The sequence below is a fragment of the Capricornis sumatraensis genome, chromosome 3, assembly GCF_032405125.1.
Source record: "Capricornis sumatraensis isolate serow.1 chromosome 3, serow.2, whole genome shotgun sequence".
NCBI classification, from domain to species: domain Eukaryota; kingdom Metazoa; phylum Chordata; class Mammalia; order Artiodactyla; family Bovidae; genus Capricornis; species Capricornis sumatraensis.
The window spans coordinates 23,372,571-23,393,088 of record NC_091071.1 but is presented as its reverse complement, the minus strand read 5'-3'; the positions used below and the strand labels follow the sequence as shown (position 1 = coordinate 23,393,088).

General features: G+C 42.5%; 1 protein-coding gene across 1 annotated transcript in view; it reads right to left on the bottom strand.

Annotated features, from left to right (window-relative positions):
* DNAH3 (dynein axonemal heavy chain 3) overlaps positions 1-20,518 on the bottom strand; it is a 231,387-nt gene that overhangs the window by 6,996 nt on the left and 203,873 nt on the right. Inside the window, exons 53-58 of the mRNA XM_068967931.1 lie at positions 14,668-14,893; positions 11,114-11,358; positions 8,977-9,093; positions 5,488-5,642; positions 4,504-4,671; positions 2,067-2,209 (exon numbers count right to left, since the gene is read on the bottom strand). Coding sequence (XP_068824032.1) covers positions 2,067-2,209; positions 4,504-4,671; positions 5,488-5,642; positions 8,977-9,093; positions 11,114-11,358; positions 14,668-14,893 — 1,054 coding nt within the window. The remainder of the gene's footprint in view (positions 1-2,066; positions 2,210-4,503; positions 4,672-5,487; positions 5,643-8,976; positions 9,094-11,113; positions 11,359-14,667; positions 14,894-20,518) is intronic.

Genomic DNA, 20,518 nt, shown 5'->3' with positions numbered 1-20,518 from the left:
AAACAGATTCCTGAATGTGCAACCATTAAACATTTATATGAAGAGGAATTTAAGGTTCAAACACGTTATTGGTGTATATACTTGGCTGAGGGGTTAAGAGCAAAACTACCCTCTGAGGGATTATACCACAGACCTCTATTACACCTAAAGAGCTACTTGCAAAAGTTCTATTTCTATTCTTGCAACTATGAGCTCTGCTGGTTTCAAGATTTTTAGTACTCAAGGAGGAAAGTTTGCCCGAGAAGACGCAATAGTGGTTCCCCTGAACTGGAAGCTGAACTGTCATTCTGGGCTTCTCATACCACTAGGTGAATAGGCGAAAAAAAAAGAGGGTAATGGGAAGGTATGTTGCAGTACTGCCCAACGTAATTAATCCTGAGCACCACTGAAATATAAGTGCTGTTACCCTCTTCTCTTATATTATAATGGCCAGTGGTAGAGGCTAGTGAAAGTCATTCAGTTGTGTCTGAGTCTTTGCAACCCCATGGACAGCACAGTCCATGGAATTCTCCAGGCCAGAATACTGGAGTGGGTAGCCTGTTCCCTTCTCCAAGGGATCTTCACAACCCAGGGATCAAACCCAGGTCTCCTGCATTGCAGGTGGATTCTTTACCAGCTGAGCCACCAGGGAAGCCCATGAATACTGGAGTGGGTAAGCCTATCCCTTCTCCAGTGGATCTTCCTGACCCAGGAATTGAAGTGGGGTCTCCTGCATTGCAGGCGGATTCTTTACCAACTGAGCTACTAGGAAAGCCCAAAGGCTAGTGAAGGTGACTGTAATCACCAAGAGCTCCAATGACCTTAGGGGCAAATGAGTGGCAGAGGGGGAAAGTCATTGGCCTGGTGTCCAGATGAATGAGGACTGCATCCTATCATACCAAGGTATTGACTCAAGTAGTCAGCAACCTTGACTCACACTCTGTATTTTGCTTGGTCACCCATATGGCCAACTGACTATTGACTCTAGAGAGTAACACTAAAACTAAGAGGGTCAATCAATTCTTAGATGAAATTCTTCCAGTTTCCTTGTCTTTCAGAGTCAGGGCTGTCCCTATAACTAAGCAATGACCATGGAGCAAAAACGGAGACAGCAGCATTTAGAGTCTGTGGTCGCAGGTTCAGACATTTGGTGTATGTGCTTGGTTGAGGAGCCAATGGGGCAAAGTTACCATCTGTGGGATTATGACTGAATGCCTCTAAGTCAGAATCGCACCCAGGTGGAAGGATATGGCAGCGCCATGGGAGTATCGGCTGTCCTCGGATAGCTGGTCCCCCACCGTCCCTGCCAGTGGGCTGCCAGCAGCATTCCTGGGGGCATGGTGTGGTGCGCCCTGCTGTGCATCAGGACTGGGGTCCGGTGCAGACAGCCTTTCGTCCTGGGATATGGGGCATGGCTGGAAAGGCAGGAATACTTCAAATAAATATAAAACTGAAAAAAAAAAAAAGACTATTGTGTGATTTGAATGCAAAGGCTTGAGTACTTGGAGCCATATCTGGTAATAAAGGCTCAATAAAAGTGGCTTTAATGATTACTTTCACTATTAGCTTAATGGTTTTAACCCCACTTTACAGATGTCACATGAATGAATAAGAGCAAATGAATAGAAGGAATGATTTAACCCTGGACCAAGACATGCTGCTGCTGCTAAGTCGCTTCAGTCATGTCCAACTCTGTGCGACCCCGTAGACAGCAGCCCACCAGGCTCCCCAGTCCCTGGGATTCTCCAGGCAAGAACACGAGTGGGTTGCCATTTCCTTCTCCAATGCATGGAAGGGAAAAGTGAAAGTGAAGTCGCTTAGTTGTGTCTGACTCTTCACAACCCCATGGACTGCAGCCTACCAGGCTCCTCCGCCCATGGGATTTTCCAGGCAACAGTACTGGAGTGGGTTGTCATTGCCTTCTCCGAACACATGCTGGGATGCCCCTATTTATATGCCTTCCTGCAGGTAGGGCAAACCAACTCTGCACAGCAACCTTTATCAAGTGTCCTTTCTAGTTACCGCCTATTAGATCCTTCCCCTCACACTCTTAACTCCCAGGATCCAAGTAAGACCATACAGCCCACCTGTTGAATCTGATGAGTTCTTGCCTTAGGACAGTGTTCATGGATTCTTCATAGACCACAGGGTACAACTTCATGACCAACTCCAAGTCAAATTCATTGGGAAGCTTGGAGAGTATGTCCTGGGCCAGCTCCTCAACCACTTCCTTAAAGTGTAAGCATTAGAGAGGTGAATGAGAAACAAGGCCCCTGGGCTGGGACTTTGTCCAGGTAAACCTAAGGCAGTGAGCATTTGTCTGTCTATAGGAGCTTTTCCGAACTCTCCTACAGAAGCCAATTCTGCCTTGAAGGTACGGAGGTTACCCATGCTGGCCCTAGATTTAGGGAGGACATTGCCTCTAAGCCAAACAATGAGAGTCCTATTCTCAGGGCCAGAGCAAAAGCCTGAGGGTTGGGCGGGGAATTCCTGCTCAGCCAGCCAGGTAGCCTCAGGGAAGTGCTGAACCCTGCAGACCTCCTCCAGTCTTCAAGGTCACTCCTTGGAGACAATCACCCAAGGCTCTCATAGCCAGCTCCTTAAGACCAGCTCCTGGTACAGATGGGACTTTGCTCAGAGCCAGTGACATTGACATCTGGGAAAGCAGTAGACCATTCCTCAGCATTGAGCAAGAATAGCCCAGTGAATTTAGCCAAGTAAGGAATGGACAAGGCCTAGAGGAAGAGTAGGAAGAGGAGGTGTAAGACCTGAATGTGGGAGAGACACACAGCCCTGCCATGCTGTGATTCTGGGAAGCCGGAATGTATACTTCTTCCCCCCTTCCTACTGTGAGAGGTGTTTCATTTCCTAAGTTGAGACACACAAACCAGGCTGCTTTATCTTCACATGTATTACCATTTATGGTCCTATAAACCAAATCAAGAAACCAAATTCAATCATCCCTTGGAATCCACTAGGAATTGGTTGCAGGACCAAAATCCACAAATGCTCAAGTCCCTTATGTAAAATGGTGTAGTATTTGCATATAGCCTACACACACCTCTCCTTCCCTTCATACTTTAAATCATTTATAGATAACTTATATTACCTAAAACAATGTAAATGCTATGTAAATAGTGGTAAATACAATATGAACATCATGTAATAGCTGCTGAAGTGAGGCAAATGCAAGTTTTTCTTTTTGGAACTTTCTGGAAATTTTTTTCTGAATATTTTCAATCTTGGTCAAACTCAAGGATGCAAAACCTGCAGATATGCAAAGCCAACTGTATGCAAAATCCACAGCTGAGAAAAGTTGAACATGGGGTGGCTTAGAAGTTGGAGAAAAGAAGAGAAGGAAAAGAGAGAACAGGACAGAGTCAGGAGATACGGTTTTGGATCTGGCACTGCTTCGGGGTTTATGAGTGCCTTGAAGTAGGTCATATCTTGTACGGCTCATTTTGCCCTCATCTGTAGACCAAGTGAAATGATCATCAGTTCAGTTCAGTTCAGTTCAGTCGCTCAGTTGTGTCCGACTCTTTGCGACCCCATGAATCGCAGCACGCCAGGCCTCCCTGTCCATCACCATCTCCCCGAGTTCACTCAAACTCACGTCCATCGAGTCCGTGATGTCATCCAGCCATCTCATCCTCTGTCATCCCCTTCTTCTCCTGCCTCCAATCCCTCCCAAAATCAGAGTCTTTTTCCAATGAGTCAACTCTTCGCATGAGGTGGCCAAAGTACTGGAGTTTCAGCTTTAGCATCATTCCTTCCAAAGAACACCCACGGCTGATCTCCTTTAGAATGGACTGGTTGGATCTCCTTGCAGTCCAAGGGACTCTCAAGAGTCTTCTCCAAAACCACAGTTCAAAAGCATCAATTCTTCGGAGCTCAACTTTCTTCACAGTCATAGGAGGCACCCAAAATGATTCCAGGTGTCTCCAGGACTTGGAGAAATAATAGTGAATCACATGGTGAGAAAGTCACTCTCTTGTCAAGTTTTAGCCACCTTTTTCTTTTCATTCCCTTCAAGGAGAAAGTCTCAAGTCAGGTCAGGACTAATTAAATGCTCTGTAACACTTGTTGATCCTCCTCTTTTCCCGAGGAGCCAGCAAGACCTCAGCAGCAGCAGCTGGAAGAACCTAATAATGTTAAGCCTTCATTTTCTTTTTGTGGCTGTCATGACTTTATCAAAATGGTACTGGATTTGTTTTCACTTACGATCCTGATGTGCGGTTTTTAAAATGTTTTTAAGCAAAAGAGATTTGGTTTAAAATGTTATGTAAATGGAGTATAGATGATATGTGGCTATAACAATGAATCATGAAGGTTATATAGAAATGACTGACATTTTAAGAAACCAGCTCAGTATTTAAGGGCTCTCAACAGTAAGACCAGAGCATCCATGCCTTTCCTCAGGGGTCTGCCACGCCTTCACTTTTCTTCCTTCTTCGTCATCACCCATAATCCTGCATGCCCACTAGAGGGAAGATTGCCTAGGAAATTGAATTCAAGCCTGGTTACCTGAGGGGACTTGCCACTCCCTCCTGACTGCCTAGGGAGGGTCAGGAGCACTCCTTGAAATAGCTGGTTGGTTTCCTGGTTGTCTTTGGTGATGTCAGCATTCTCATGGAGGCCAAACACTTCTGGGTGGGCTGTGATAGGGAGGTTCCGGAGATAGTCGATATACGACTGGAAAGAAAATCTTCAGTTAATGTAAGTTCAGGTTCTTGGGGTCCCACAGATAACCCAGGGTTTGGCCAGACCAGACCCACATAGAAATCACACTGTTTTGGTCGCACAGGCCATACACACACACATGCACACACCACCAGGGCCAAGACATCACAAGCTTTCCCTCCTACAGGTTTCTGAATAGTGAGTACGAATATGAAGGTAGATGGGTTATCTCCCCTGCTGGCTTCCTTCCTGCTCCACCAGCAGTCTTGGCTTTGGGGACAAAATTAGATTTGGATTCAGACAGAAATGGATTTGGGTCCTAGCTCCATCTTAAACTAATTGTGTAACCTTGAGCTATTCACCCGAAAGCCCAGTTTCCGTATCTGCAAATGGGAAGATAAATGAGGTTATGAAGGAATAAAGCCTTGGTATATAACAGGTACTCGATAAAAGCAAGCCCTTTTCATCCTTCAGATCTCTTGTTTTCTTCTTCTGTTTATCATTCTCCCATCCAGTTTTTCTATCCCTCCCTGTGCCACCTTCTGAACCTTTGTTTTCAAGTAGCAGTTTCCAACCTGTTCACCAGCAAAGCTTCATCTTAACCATCCCTTCCTTTTTCCCCCAGATGGACCCCATATTTTGAAAGATCTTGTCTACCAAATGCCTAGGATTCACTAGAGAGTAATACAGTCTATCTTGTAGGTTTTTTGAAAGATTTGAAATAGCTTATGGACCCAAGTCAGGAAACCCAAGCTATCCCTCGGCCCTCCTTGGATACAACTGCAACCCTAACCACATGGAGGCTGGCAAGTTCCTCCTGCCCCTTACCTGGTAGGAGCCATGAGGAGGGATGTAGTAAGTGTCTCCAGGAGCAAGAAAGTAATGGTCCTGCTCAATTTCCTTACAGTAGAACGTGGACAGAAGGGATAGCAGGAGCCTCCTATCTTTGTCATCCGTTACTCTGCCTCCATAATTACATTCCCCTGGGGACAGCCAACAGAAGAAGTTGAATCCATAATGAACTTAGTCATTAATCTAAAACAGAGGATTCCTCCAGCCAACAATGAGACACAGGGCTGCTAAAAACCATGCTCAGCTTAGTTTAAGACCAGGCCTTTATGGTATTATGGTTGCTACAAAAATAGTACATGTTCCTATATTAGAATTTAGAAAATAGCAATAAACTGAAATAAAAGCAATGCCATCACCAATTATTTCAACTAAGGTAACTGTTAACATTTCGGCATCTTCCAGATATTTGTCTGGACATTTGTGTATATGTGTACATATATGTGAAAAGCAGTATAGAAATGTGGTTCAGGGTAAGAACTGTGGCATGAGACAGTACTGAGTTCCAATTTCAGCCAATTTCTAGGCTGCAACTTTTGCCGCTTATTAGCAGTTTCTCATCTGTCAGTAAGAGATAACTGCATACCCATCTTACATGGTTGTGGTTAACAATACTTATAAAACATTTAGCACAATGCTTGGCATATAGAAGACATTCAATTACTGCTTTCACAAATTTAGAAAATTGAGATTATCCATAGATATGACTCTCTTACCCCCATCCCCATCATTAACATCGTTCTCTGTAGCTCAGGTTTCTACACTCAGATTTCTACAAAAAGAATTAGGTAATTCTTTTGAGGAGACAGCAACCCAGGATGCATTTTCTAGCTGGATCAGATTCAATAGTGTGTGTATTACCTGATATTTGGAAGTTGGGAACAACACATTGGTCTGAAAGAAAAAGACACATCTGTGTGTGTGTGTATGTGTGTGTATGTGCGTGTGCACACACGCGCACATGCAAAGCCTCTCCTGAAGGGTGGGTTCATTTCCAATTCCAACCATGCTAGGAAAGGGCAGGTCTATGGACATGAAGCAGGAAATATGACAAGTTGAAGAGGCCTCAGCTTCTTTTGGCATTGGAGGGGTCTAAATGACTAAGAGGAACATCTTGGTGGCTCATAACGGGAGAAGTAAGAGACTAAGGGGACGTTTATACCTACTGAGTAATCATTTGAGCCCTGTGGAAACTGCTTTACCTTAAACCACCACCTAGATCTCTCTCTGCTGACTTCTCAGGCCTTCAGCAAAATTTAGTGTGAACATTACAGTTTGTCCCAGCTGTAAATAGGTTTATGATGACACTAGGAGAGTGGTTCCCCGCTGAAGTCAGCCTGGCAGTGCTAGAAGGGACCAAAGAGGGACTACAGGTGAAGGTAAACCTGAGGTGCAGGGTCCTGGTTCAGGGTGCCACCACCACCCCCTCATCAGCAAAGTCTACTTCAGGGGGTACCCTTAAGGCCCTGGGTTTTATGTTTATGAGGGAAAGTGCATTTCTTTACTTATATATCTCTTCTTTACAGTAAGAACACAAGTTTCTACAGAGACAGGATTTGTATTATATCTCTTCAAGATTTCCCATTGGCTCTGCCACAGAGCTGGGGGTACCAGATTAAGAATGTATTCGACTTCAGTCCATCTGTTTAAATCACCACTCTCCAAACAAGACCTATCTCTTTGGTTAGTTTGTCTCTTGGTCTCAGAGCTCTGATAGTCATCTCCATCTGGTTCGTCTTTCCTTCCAGGCACATAGGAAGGTTACCCTTCCCTTCTCCTACACTTCCTTCACTACACTTCTTGCAGTAAGGTGTGGCCAGGTGACAACTTGTTGCATATTTAATTCCCAGCATGAGCTCTTCAGTGCTACCCCTGTGGCAGTGACCACACAAGTATATGTTGAGATGGTGGCATCAAAAGTTGGTAAAGCCTTTGCCAACTGTGCCTCTGATAGACAATTACAATGAACAGAGAGCCTTGCCAATTCACACTGGACATGTATAACAGGATGGTCAAGAAATAGACCTTTGGTGTCTTACATCCTTGAGATTTGGAGATTGCATGTCATCTCAGCCTAACTAGTCTATTCTGATTGGTACAGTTGGAAAGTGACTATTCTCAGGCCAGCTGGCACAACTGGGGTGGGTTGGTTAATGAGCTGCCAGGCAGTCCAGTGCTAAGACCATATCCCAGGACACTTATGCACTCATTCTGTGATCTGAAGAAGAGCTTTGGCATGTGCTTCTGTGTGGCCTGGAATAATGGGAATATGGCTCACTTATTTGGAAAAGGTCTTTCACTAAACTAAAATCCACTGAACTTATGTTGTGCATGTCACTTGGGGTTTTGTTTTAGGGGACACTGTGTTGAAGTAAGGTCTGTGTCAGCTTTTACTTTAATCACTCTAAAGCAGAATTTCTTAATCTTGGCGTGATTGACATGTTGTGCACTGAGGAGTTCTGTGTTGTAGGGGGCTGTCCTGTGCACTGAAGGAGGTTTAGCAGCATCCTGGCCTCTACCCAGTGGCACATCCATTTGGTTGTGACAACAAAAAATGTCTCTTCAATTTGTCAAATGTCCCTTAGGAGGTAAAATCACCCTTAGCTGAGAACCCCTGTGCTAAGATCTTAGTTTTGCCAGCTGTAAAACAGGGTCACTAACATGAAGCTTATAAGATTACTGTGAAAACTGAATGATGTAGGTAACGCACCTGCCATTTGACTGGGGAAAGGATCCAGAGTTGAAGGAGAAACTTGTAAGTGACCTTGAAGATGCCCAGGTTTTTCTTTTGAGCTGCACTTTGACTTTTGGCCATAGTAATCCACTTATTTAGCCCATCTATATTCTATCTCCTCTCTCTAGGGTTACATGGTATTTTTCTTGAGGGCGGTGATCAAGTTTTATATATTTACATTCTCCCATATTATGTACTGGTATATATTGAATGGTTAATAAAAGACCACTGATGAATTGCTTTAATACAAACCAGCAAGGGTCACTTTCACCTCAGGGTGTCTCTGCTGGGAGCACTCGCCTTCTTTTTTCACCACTCACTCCCACTTTCTTCTTCCAGTTGTAAAACCCTACTTATCCCTCAAAACCATCTTTAATGCCTTAAGGAAGTTATCCCTAATCATCCCCAGCCCATATCTGAAATTTAATTGTTGTGCTGCCTGTCTACTTTATAAATGTTTCTCTTATTGAACTTACCACTGTATTGTCATTTATTTTGTTATATTTCTTTCCCTTTGTAGACTGCGCACCACTTAAGGGGAGGGATTGATCTTGATTTTTTGGTATGTTTTTTTTCTTGTTTTACAATATCCAGCATGGTGACCAGCATCAGTAAGAGCTCAATGTTTGTTGAAGGCATAAGTGAGTAAACGAATGGAGCTGGGAGCAGAGGAGCAGGAAGGTGGAGCATAATTGTGGAGGTTTATGGTTGTCAAAGCCTCCTCCCATAAATACCTGTCAGGTAGGTCAGAGCATCAAATGGCACCTCCTTGTAATCATTCAGAAACATCTGGATCTGTCGCATACTAATCCTCAGGTCAGATTCATTGAATTCATAAGGAATATTCCAACCTGCATGAGGCAAAGATGAATCAGATGCTTCAGGGATGAGAGTTCTTAATTCCCACTCCGAGATCAGGCTGGTGAAGTTAAACATCATTATGGATCAAGAGCCTCTTTTCAGTCCCATGAATATTAAGCACCTATTAGCAATAATTAGCTTTGGCGTTTACTGCCAGAGTGGGAGACATATTGCCTGAAAAAAACATCCATTCTAAAGTCAATTTCCTTATGGATCTCCCCATTTGTTAAGGAAGATGTTACCATCCTGGGATTTGTGGAACAGGATTATTCACCCTGGCTGGAATACCATGGTAATACATTGGAGAAGGAGATGGCACATAGAATGCCAAAAATAACACTAAAGCATAGGTTTAGTGTAAAAGGAAATGGCAACCCACTCCAGTATTCTTGCCTGGAGAATCCCATGGCCAGAGGAGCCTGGCAGGCTACAGTCCATGGGGTCGCAAGACTCAGATACAACTTAGTGACCAGGTAGAGAGCAGTATCTGTGATTGAGCAATACTAAGTTAGCTTTGAGAATTCCCCTCCTTGCACTGTATTTCCAAAGTTTACAATGATAAATGCCCAGTGGGGCTATACAAGTAACATAAATGTATGAAGTAGGCCTGATGTAAGACAGTAGGGTGTGGTGGGACCTGCATTCAATGGAGATGTTTAATTTCCTCCTAAACAATTCACATTCAAATTAAACACAACAAAAACTTGGACTTCCCTGGTGGTCTAGTGATTAAGAACCTGCCTGCCAATGCAGGGGACACAGGTTTGATCCCTGGTCCAGGAAGATTCCACATGCAGCGGGGCAGCTAATCCTGTGTGCCACAATTACTGAGCCCATACCTTAGAGCTGGTGCTCTGCAATGGGAGAAGCCACTGCAATGAAGAGTAGCCCTCACTCGCTGGAGCTGGAGAAAACCCTCAGGCAGCAATGAGGAGCCAGTGCAGCCAACAATTATTTATTATTAATAAATAAATTAATAAATTAAAAAAAAAACCCAAAACTTGTGTTCTGGCAAACAAAACACAACCAGGCAGTGGACTATAAGCCAAATTGTTGTATGGATTTTTGGAGGTTAGGCATGGATGGAAGACTGTGGTGTGTGAGATGCAAGTGTAGAGGGAGTGTCCACTTTGGCTGTCTCATCCCTGAAACCCTAAGTGGAAGACTCAGGTGGTGTGGCGCCAGCTGGGACAGGTAGAAGGAAAGAGAATGCTCGGAGAGAATCACCAAGAAGACAATTTGCCTCCTTTGGTAACCCTCCCAAATTGCTAAGAATACCTTGGGGTGGGTCATTTCAAGAAAAGAATCAGAGGCAGCCCATGGGATTAATAATGAGAAAAATGATCCATGAGAAATGATATGGATATCCATCCATTCTCCAAGAGAAAAATAATCCATCCTTAAAATCATGGTGACTTGAGATCTGTATTTAGTTTGATGATTTGTTCCAACAAGAACACTAAGTCACTTAAGTTAGGCCATGGATAGGTTACATTAATAAAAAAATTTATGTTTATTTTTTGCAAGAAGAAGCACAGACAGATTTCCCAGTTGTATTTCTTTCATTGTTATGCACATGTAAAGAGAGCAACCTAAACTGTTATAAAGTACCTGGTGAAAATTCCCTGGAGAATGGCCATTGTACCCAAGCTAGGCAAATACACACCAAAGGGAAGAGCTTTCAATCTTCTCATTATCACATAACTTCAGTAATTAGGAGACCTCTGATTCTGGAGCATCACCTCTTTCCCTGATCCTAATCCTAATCTGGTTATAAGGTTGTCAGACTTATTAAAGAAAAATGCATGGACACTCAGTGAAATTAATTTCAGATAAACAACAAATCATATTTAGTATAAATATGCCCCAAATATTACATGGAATGTACTTATACCTTATCTTTTTTCTGACACCTTATTTTACTGGCAACCCTGAGTACAAACTTGAATGCATTTCTACATCTGTCTGTGATCTTTCCCCCAGCAATCCAGGTATGCTGTCATCTCTCACCTAGGGGTCCAAAGTTTCTCCTCTCTTGAACGATGGCATGGAAGAAGCAAAGGCCAAACAATAACTTTTGCCACATTACTGCTTTGGTACAGCTTTGGAAGAACACGGGGTCTGAGATGGGGTCATTGAGGTAAGAGCGCAAAAGATTGGCCCGGAGCCCTTTAGGGGGCTCATTGGTCATTTTAATCCCATTCTGGAGGATGCTGACTGGAAACTTCTCTGATGGATAGCTGGTTAACCAGAGTCTAGAAAAGCAACAGATCCAATTATTTAGAGCAATGTAATACATATATTAAAAAACAGTAACAAAAAAAATAACTACCATTTTTTTATACTCTGATAGATGTTGAACCCAATGCTGAGAATTTATGTCCCTTCATTTACTTTATTCCTCACAGCCACCCTCTGATTTACCATCCCCTTTGCCAGTGAGGAAACAGAGGTATAGCAAGGTCAGGTGGGGTTTACAAGGACACACCTTGTTTCTTGCTTCCAGATTACTCACAGTCTTGCTGCTTGCTGGGGGTGTCACGGGCAGGGTGGGGGGTGTGCAGAGGAGGGGAAGGGAAATGGGAGCTGAGGAGGGGAGAAAAGACAAGCAGTTCCAAGAAGTTTTAAAATCAAGACTGCAGGGAGGAAGGGAAATAATAGGCTGTGGGGATACATGGGGTGGGGAGAGCAGATGTCTGCAAACTACTGCCAGGGAGTCAAATCTAGCCTTAACCTATGTATATAAATAAAGTTTTATTGAAACATGGCCACACCCCTTTATTTACAAATTATTTAGGGATGCTTTCATGCTACAACAGCTGAGTTAAATAGCTGCATTTGACAATATGGCCTGCAAAGCCTAAAATATTCACTATCAGGCCCTTTACAGGAAAAGTTTGCTGACTTCCGTCATAGAGGCCAGTGGCATTTGAAATGGGTCTTGAGAATATGGAAGATTTTTTTCCTTAAATAATAAAATTTTATCTACGTCCATAAAAAAATGAGAACATAGGCAAAAGTATTTAGTAAGAAATATATATATATAGAATTTTACCATCTACAGGTTAACATGTTGGCATATTGTCTTTCATTTGCTTTTCTTACTCAGGCTCAAGCTACATACATATGTGGCATCTGTTTTGTTTCATTTTTGTGGAGTTTTTTTTGCTAGACATTAGAAAGATTTCCAACAGGCAGATTTGGGGGTGAAAAGTCATTAAAGACACAGGCTGAACAACCACATGGAGGAAGAAAAGTTGGGGATGTGGTAAGGGCTGGTGGGCAGCCTGCTATGGTCCAGGCACAGGGCTCAGAGGGGAAGGAGAGGCCATAAACTGGTGGCCTATGACCTGACCTCAGTTTGCAGCTGGCTGATGTTTAACTCTCACCGTGCTAACCAACACAATGCTGCAACATATTTTTGAAGTAGTTGCCAGCTTTTACAAATCTAGGCTTTCTTTTAAAATTCTGGCTTCCCTGGTGGCTCAGACAGTAAAGCGTCTGCTTACAATGCTGGAGACCCAGATTCGAACCCTAGGTCGGGACGATCCTCTGGAGAAGGCAATGGCAACCCACTCTAGTACTCTTGCCTGGAAAAGCCCATGGATGGAGGAGCCTGGTAGGCTACAGTCTATGGTGTTGCAAAGAGTCGGACACGACTGAGTGACTTCACTTCCTTTCGTTTTCATTCTTTAAAATTCTAGTTTCCCATCTTTCCTTTAAAATAATCAGAAAATCTGGACACAAGAGGCCTTCATGCCTGCTTGGCAACAGTTAGCTGTCGTTAGGCAGTAGTGGAAATGGAAATGAAGTCGCTCAGTCGTGTCCGACTCTTTGCAACCCAATGGACTGTAGCCTATCAGGCTCCTCCTTCTATGGGATTTTCCAGGCAAGAGTACTGGAGTGGGTTGCCAATTCCTTTTCCAGGAGATCTTCCCAACCCAGGAATTGAACCCTGGTCTCCTGCATTGTAAGCAGATGCTTTACCGTCTAAGGGGCATGTGCTTCTAGTTTACCACAGTCCCCACCACCCCCTACTGATATTCAACTGAGGCTGAATGCCCATGATGATAGCTACTGCAGTGTGGAAAGTGGAATATTTCTTGTGCCCAATCCTGTTCAGTCATTTATGTTACATTGCTGGCTTGTGGAAGCACTTAAGCTTGTGACTTTGGGGTTAAGTTAAAAGTGAAAGTGAAAGTGAAAGTGAAGTCATTCAGTTGTGTCTGACTCTTTGTGATCCTATGGACTGTAACCTACTAGGCCCCTCCATTCATGGACTTTTCCAGACAAGAGTACTGGAGTGGGTTGCCATTTCCTTCTCCAACTTTGGGGTCAAGAAGTCTTAGATGTCAACATGAATAATTTTTCTTCATTGAGTAGGTAACTGATAATAAATGAAACAACTCAGCATCCCATACAAAATAGGATTCATGAAATTAATGGATTTCCTCTTAAACTTCTACATTAAACTTGTATGAGCCTTACATGAATACAATCAACTATGGCCTAATCTGGCTTTGTAAATAAACACCAAACACTTTTCTATTTTCAGCCAGACATAACTAAAATAAAAATAACTAGCAAACTTTGTTGTCTAGTACAGGATTTGGCAAACTTTTCCTATCAAGGATCAAATAGTAACTGGTTTAGACTTTGTGTGCCATATGGTCTCTGTCACAACAACTTGAAGCATAGAAGCAGTTGTAGACATTATGTGAGTGAATATGATTATATTTCAATAAAACTTTATAACTATTTATAGACACTGAAATTTAATTTTATATAATTTTCACATGTCATAAAGTATTATTCTTCTTTCAATTTTTTCAACCATAAAAAAATGTAAAGCTATTCTTAGACTGCAAGCTATACAAACACAGGCTGCAGATTGGATTCAGCCATAGTTTGCTCACCCTGGTCCAGAATAAGAAGATCACTGAAAATCTAAGTTAAAAGACTTGAAAGTCTATCTGGTTCATTTCATCATTCTCTAAATGCAAAAATTTAGGCCTAGTCTTGCTGGACTTTAAAGTTCATAGAAAACAAATGGCTGCTTCCAATACTAATTAAAATTCCATGGATCTCCAGAAATAGAAGATAGAGCAAGTAGCTAGACTACAGGTGGGATTTTTTTTTGGGGGGGGGGACCAATAAGTTTTAAAACTAATTTGCTGGTATTAAATCTATCTTTTCAGACATAGCATATCACCTCCCTACAACAGTTTCTCACAGCATATACCCCAGAATCACAAGATAACTTCTTGGTGTTTCCCTTGCTTTCACAAATGTTGTCCCTTTTGTCTGGAATGTCCTTCCTGGAAAATTCCTATTTATCTTTCAATACTCAAGGCCTTCCTCAACTTTTCCTTCCTTGTCCATTCGTGTTCGAACAAGTACAGCAGGTACCGCATGGTATCAACATTATTCATATATGGTCTGCCTTCTACTAGACTGAGAGCTTCTTGAGGGTTGAACTGTCTTGTTTGGATTCCCAGTCATTATCATGACATATGGAGCTCAAGACTGGGGCCCAGAGACACAGTGGTGGGACAACATCTCACCTGAACCCCACGTGGGTGCTCTCAGGAACAATCACCTCCTCACAGATCTTCTCCAGAGCAGGCATCCAGCTTGTGGCCAGATGGCAGTTCTGTAAGACCACCCAGGTCCCATCTTTGATGGCATTGTTGATCATTTTGGCAGCAATAGGGCCTTGGCCTTGGCCAAGGGAGATGGTCTGTGTTTTGGTACCTCCCATGCCAAGATCATCAGCAAATTTCAGCAGGCCTGAGATCAGGAAGAAAAAGGACTTTTGAAAGAGAACAGGCTACTTAAGACCATATTTACAATGACAACAGAGAAAAGGGGGTTTACATTTCATTTTTAGTGGAGTATAGTTGATCTGGCTTCCCTGTGGCTCAGATAGTAAAGAATCTGCCTGCAGTGCCGGAGACCCAGGTTCGATCCCTGGGTTGGGAAGATCTCTTGGGGAAGGAAATGGCTATCCATTCGAGTATTTGGGGCTTCCCTGGTGGCTCAGATGGTAAAGAGTCTGCCTGTGGTGTGGGGGACCAGGTTTTGATCTCTGGGTTGGGAAGATCCCCTGGAGAAGGAAATGGCAATCCACTCCAGTGTTCTTGCCTGGAAAATCCCATGGGTGGAAGAGCCTAGCAGGCTATAGTCCATAGGGTCTGTGTTAGCTTCAAGTGTACAACAAAGTGAATCAATTATACAAATACATGTATCCACTCTTTTTTAGATTCTTTTCGCATATAGGTCATTACAGAATATTAAAAAGAGTTCCCTGTGCTATACAGTAGGTCCTTATTAGTTATATATTTTATACATAGTAAAGTGTATGTGTCAATCCCAATCTCCCAGTTTATCCCTACCCTCTTTGCCCGCTGGTAACTATGTTTGTTTTCTACATCTGTGACTCTATTTCTGCTTTGTAAATAAGTTAATTTAGGAACTGGGCTTTTACAAACCTACTATGAAAACTGGTATTGGAACAGTGAAATTTCAAGTAGATCTCTTTCACATCTCTCTTCCTCAGAGGCAGCCAGTGTTATATTTGTTTTTGAGTTTTTCTTCTTTAATGATTTTTCAGTTCAGTTCAGTTCAGTCACTCAGTCGGGTCTGACTCTTTGTGACCCCATGAATCGCAGTACTCCAGGCCTCCCTGTCCATCACCAACTCCCGGAGTTTACTCAAACTCATGTCCATTGAGTTGGTGATGCCATCCAGCCATCTCATCCTCTGTAGTCTCCTTCTCCTCCTGCCCCCAATCCCTCTCAGCATCAGGGTCTTTTCCAAAGAGTCAACTCTTCGCGTGAGGTGGCCAAAGTATTGGAGTTTCAGCTTTAGCATCATTCCTCCCAAAGAACACCCAGGACTGATCACCTTTAGAATGGACTGGTTGGATCTCCTTGCAGTCCAAGGGACTCTCAAGAGTCTTCTGCAACATCACAGTTCAAAAACATCAATTCTTTGGCACTCAGCCTTCTTCACAGTCAAACTCTCGCATCCATACATGACCACTGGAAAAATCACAGCCTTGACTGGACGGACCTTTGTTGGCAAAGTAATGTCTCTGCTTTTCAATATGCTATCTAGGTTGCTCATAACTTTCCTTCCAAGGAGTAAGCGTCTTTTAATTTCATGGCTGCAGTCACCATCTGCAGTGATTTTAGAGCCCCCCAAAATAAAATCTGACACTGTTTCCACTGTTTCCCCATCTATTTCCCATGAAGTGATGGGACCAGATGCCATGATCTTAGTTTTCTGAATGTTGAGCTTTAAGCCAACTTTTTCACTCTCCTCTTTCACTTTCATCAAGAGGCTCTTTAGTTCCTCTTCACTTTCTGCCATAAGGGTGGTGTCATCAGCATATCTGAGGTTATTGACATTGCCCCCAGCAATCTTGATTCTAGCTTGTGCTTTTTCCAGCCCAGTGTTTCTCATGATGTACTCTGCATATAAGTTAAATAAGCAGGGTGACAATATACAGCCTTGACATACTCCTTTTCCTATTTGGATCCAGTCTGTTGTTCCATGTCCAGTTCTAACTGTTGCTTCCTGACCTGCATACAGGTTTCTCAAGAGGAAGGGCAGGTGGTCTGGTATTCCCATCTCTTTCAGAATTTTCCACAGTTTATTGTGATCCACATAGTTAAAGGCTTTGGCATAGTCAATAAGGCAGAAATAGATGTTTTTCTGGAACTCTCTTGCTTTTTCCATGATCCAGCGGATGTTGCCAATTTGATCTCTGGTTCCTCTGCCTTTTCTAAAACCAGCTTTAACATCTGGAAGTTCACGGTTCACATATTGCTGAAGCCTGGCTTGGAGAATTTTGAGCATTACTTTGCTAGCGTGTGAGATGAGTACATTTGTGCAGTAGTTTGAGCATTCTTTGGCACTGCCTTTCTTTGGGATTGAAATGAAAACTGACCTTTTCCAGTCCTGTGGCCACTGCTGAGTTTTCCCAATTTGCTGACATATTGAGTGCAGCACTTTCACAGTATCCTCTTTCAGGATTTGAAATAGCTCAACTAGGTGTGTTTCTTTTATGGTCTGTCCCAGAGACAATATTAATCCGCTAGGATTGCCATAACAAATAACCAAAGATTGGATGACTTAAACAACCGAAATTTATTTTCTCTCTGTACTGGAGGCTAGAAATCAAAAATCCAAGTGCTGGCAGGCTTGGTTTCCTTTGAGGCTTCTTTTCCTGGCTTGTTTGTGGCCATTTTCTCCTTACATCAGTAAAGAGTCTGGCTACAATGTGGGAGACCTGGGTTCGATCCCTGGGTTGGGAAGCTCCCCTGGAGAAGGAAATGGCAATCCACTCCAGTACTATTGCCTGGAAAATCCCATGGATAGAGGAGCCTGGTAGGCTACAGTCCATGGGGTCGCAAAGAGTCCGACATGACTGAGCAACTTCACTTTCCCTTTCTCCTCATGTCATCTTCTCACTGTGTCCTTGCATGGACTTCTCCCTGTCATTGTATCTGTGTTCTAATCTTCTAAGGACGTCAGTCATATTGGATTTGGACCTACCCTAACGACCTCACAATTAACTATTTAAAAACCTTATCTCCAAATACAGTCACATTCTGAGGTATTAGGAATTATGCCTTTAACATACAGACTTGGGAGGGACAAATTCAGCCCATAATATCCCCATAATCCTGGGAGGGTATTAATTCTCTTAATTGTTTGATGTGCTGATTATCCCTTATAGTGATATGTTTCCTCACATAGTTTATAATTTTTTTTATTGTCAGTTCACAATCAGCAAGTTTGTGTTATTCTGTGGGAGTCTGACATACTGTGGGTTTAAGGAATGCCCTAACAGAACAATTTTGCATATACAAACACTAGTGTCCCCAGGGTTTTCCCCTTCTGGATCAGTTTTACAGGAAATTTCTCAGCTTAAGAATCCCATACCACAGGGTACTATAACTCTAAAAGCCTCATCTGCATGTAGCCTAGGCTTGGTGTTTTAATTTCTCACCGAACAATTGTTGCTTTTTTGTTCTTACCCAGGCTCTAAGCCAGTGACAAGTTTCTGCATTGCTTCCTGAGTCAGCCTAAATTTCAGACTTCTATGGGAAAAAAATACATGAATTTGAAACAAAACAAATAAAACTTCTAGAAATGGAAAGCATTGTTATTGAAGATAAAAATTCAACGTGAAAGTGTTACTCTCTCCCATCGTGTCTGATTCTTTGTGACCATATGGATTGTAGCCCATCAGGCTCCTCTGTCCATGGGATTCTCCAGACAAGAATACTGGAGAGGGTAGCCATTCCCTTCTCCAGGGGATCTTCCTGACCCAGGGGTCAAACCTGAGTCTTCCACATTGCAGGCGAATTCTTTACCATCTGAGCTACCAGGGAAACCCAAAGATCACATGAAGTCTTTTGAGCCACACGTTCTATCCCTGGTCTGGGAAGACTGTCACAGAGCAACACTAAGCCTTTGTGCCACAACTACTGAGTCTCAGGTACTGCAACTATGGAAGCCCATGCGTAAGAGCCTGTGCTCCGCTACAACAGAAGCCTCCTCAATGCATTTCAATGAAGTGTAGCCCCTGCTTGCTACAACTAGAGAAAGCCCATGTGCAGCAATGAAGACCCATTGCAACCAGAAAGAAATACATTTTAAAAATTAGCATGAAAACAGCAGGGTGGATGCAGCCAAAAAGAGAATGAGTGGAAAGTAAGGTCTGCAATCAATGATGTACTCAGTAGTGACAGGAACCCTAGGTTTCCAAATACCATGACCCAATAAAGGAATTGGAGTTCCTTGGAGAAACATTTGTTCAAGATAAGCCTGAATGATATATGGTAGTTCTACACAGCAAGGAAGTCATCAAAAACTACTGGGGTTATGTGAAAAGCATATCGCCATGGAGGTACTCCTATCCTAATAGGCTAAAGGATGAGTAATCTGAGCATCAAAAGGAATGATGGCAGGAGTGGAGTAAAACACTACTATATGTGAAACATCCACTATGTTAAAACCCATGCACTAAAAAATGCACCAGAAAGCCACCTTCTTAGTGCTTTCATTACTCTGAAAGCTGGTAAACAGTGTATGAGCAAGAACCTTTGCTGCCTGAGTAAACCAAACAGTTGATAAAGAAAAATTCTTCTTTATGGAAGAGTTCCAGCTAATTTATGAGGGAGGAATGATAGAATTAAATTCTCATCATTTTGCAGTCCCTAATGCAATAATGCATCTGGGTAATGATTTTCCAAGGCCAATAAAACCATTAGGTCATTGGTTGCCAACATTGGCTGCATGTTGAAATTACCTGAAAAGCTTTATAAAACACAGTGCCTGGGTCTAACCTACAAAGATTTTAATTTAATTGGTAGAAGGCAAAGCGTGCACATGAAGATTTTCTTTCTTCTTTTCAGTTTTTAATTAAGATGTTCTCTTTATTTCATTCCATTCTTGAAAGATAGCTTTTATGTTTGCATATTTTCCTTTAGCACAATGATGGCATTATTCCACTAACTGCATTGTTGCTATTGCAGCACTGGTTGCTAGTCTAACTGCTGCTCTTTGTAGGTTATCTTGTTTTTCTCACTGGCTGCTTTTAATTTATTTTTATCAAAGTATATAGTTGATTTACAGTGTAGTGTTAGTTTCTGCTGTACAGCAAAGTGATTCAGTTATATATACATTCTTTTTAATATTCTTTTCCATTATGGTTTATCCTTGGCTACTGAATATATTTCTCTGCGCTATACAGTAGGACCTTATTATTTATCCATTCTATATATAATAATTTTCCTCTACTAACTCCAAACTTCCAAGCCTTCCCTTCCCAACCCCTCCTTGGCAATCACATGTCTTTTCTCTATGTCTGTGAGTCTGGTTTTGTTTCATAGATAGGTTCATTTGTGCCATATTTTAGATGCTACATATAAGTGATATTATACAGTATTTGTTTTTTCATGGAGATTTTCTTAAAGTTCTTTAGGAGATTTCAATGTGCAGCCAAGAGTGAGAGCCACCATGTTAGGTGAAAGGCTGATGGGAAATTTTATAAAGGAGGCAGGAGAGGAGTATTGACGTGAATCACACTGACAACTCCTGAACTCACTGATCAATCTAATGATAAACGACAACCAGACAGTATCTGCCTCCTAATACGACACACTATGAGGGACACAGCATCTGCGGTTGCCTCGGACATCATCCAAGCTGAATCTGATGAAGCCTCTAGTATAGAGGGACAGGAATAAGCTACATACACCATTATATTTTACAGGCCTGTTCTCTCAACACATCATCATTTTACAGAGCATATTCTACTGTTTCCTCCATTTCTTTTCTCTACTTTTCCTAGTTTCCCCTCATTTTTCCTATATAAGCCTACCACAGAAACAACATAGG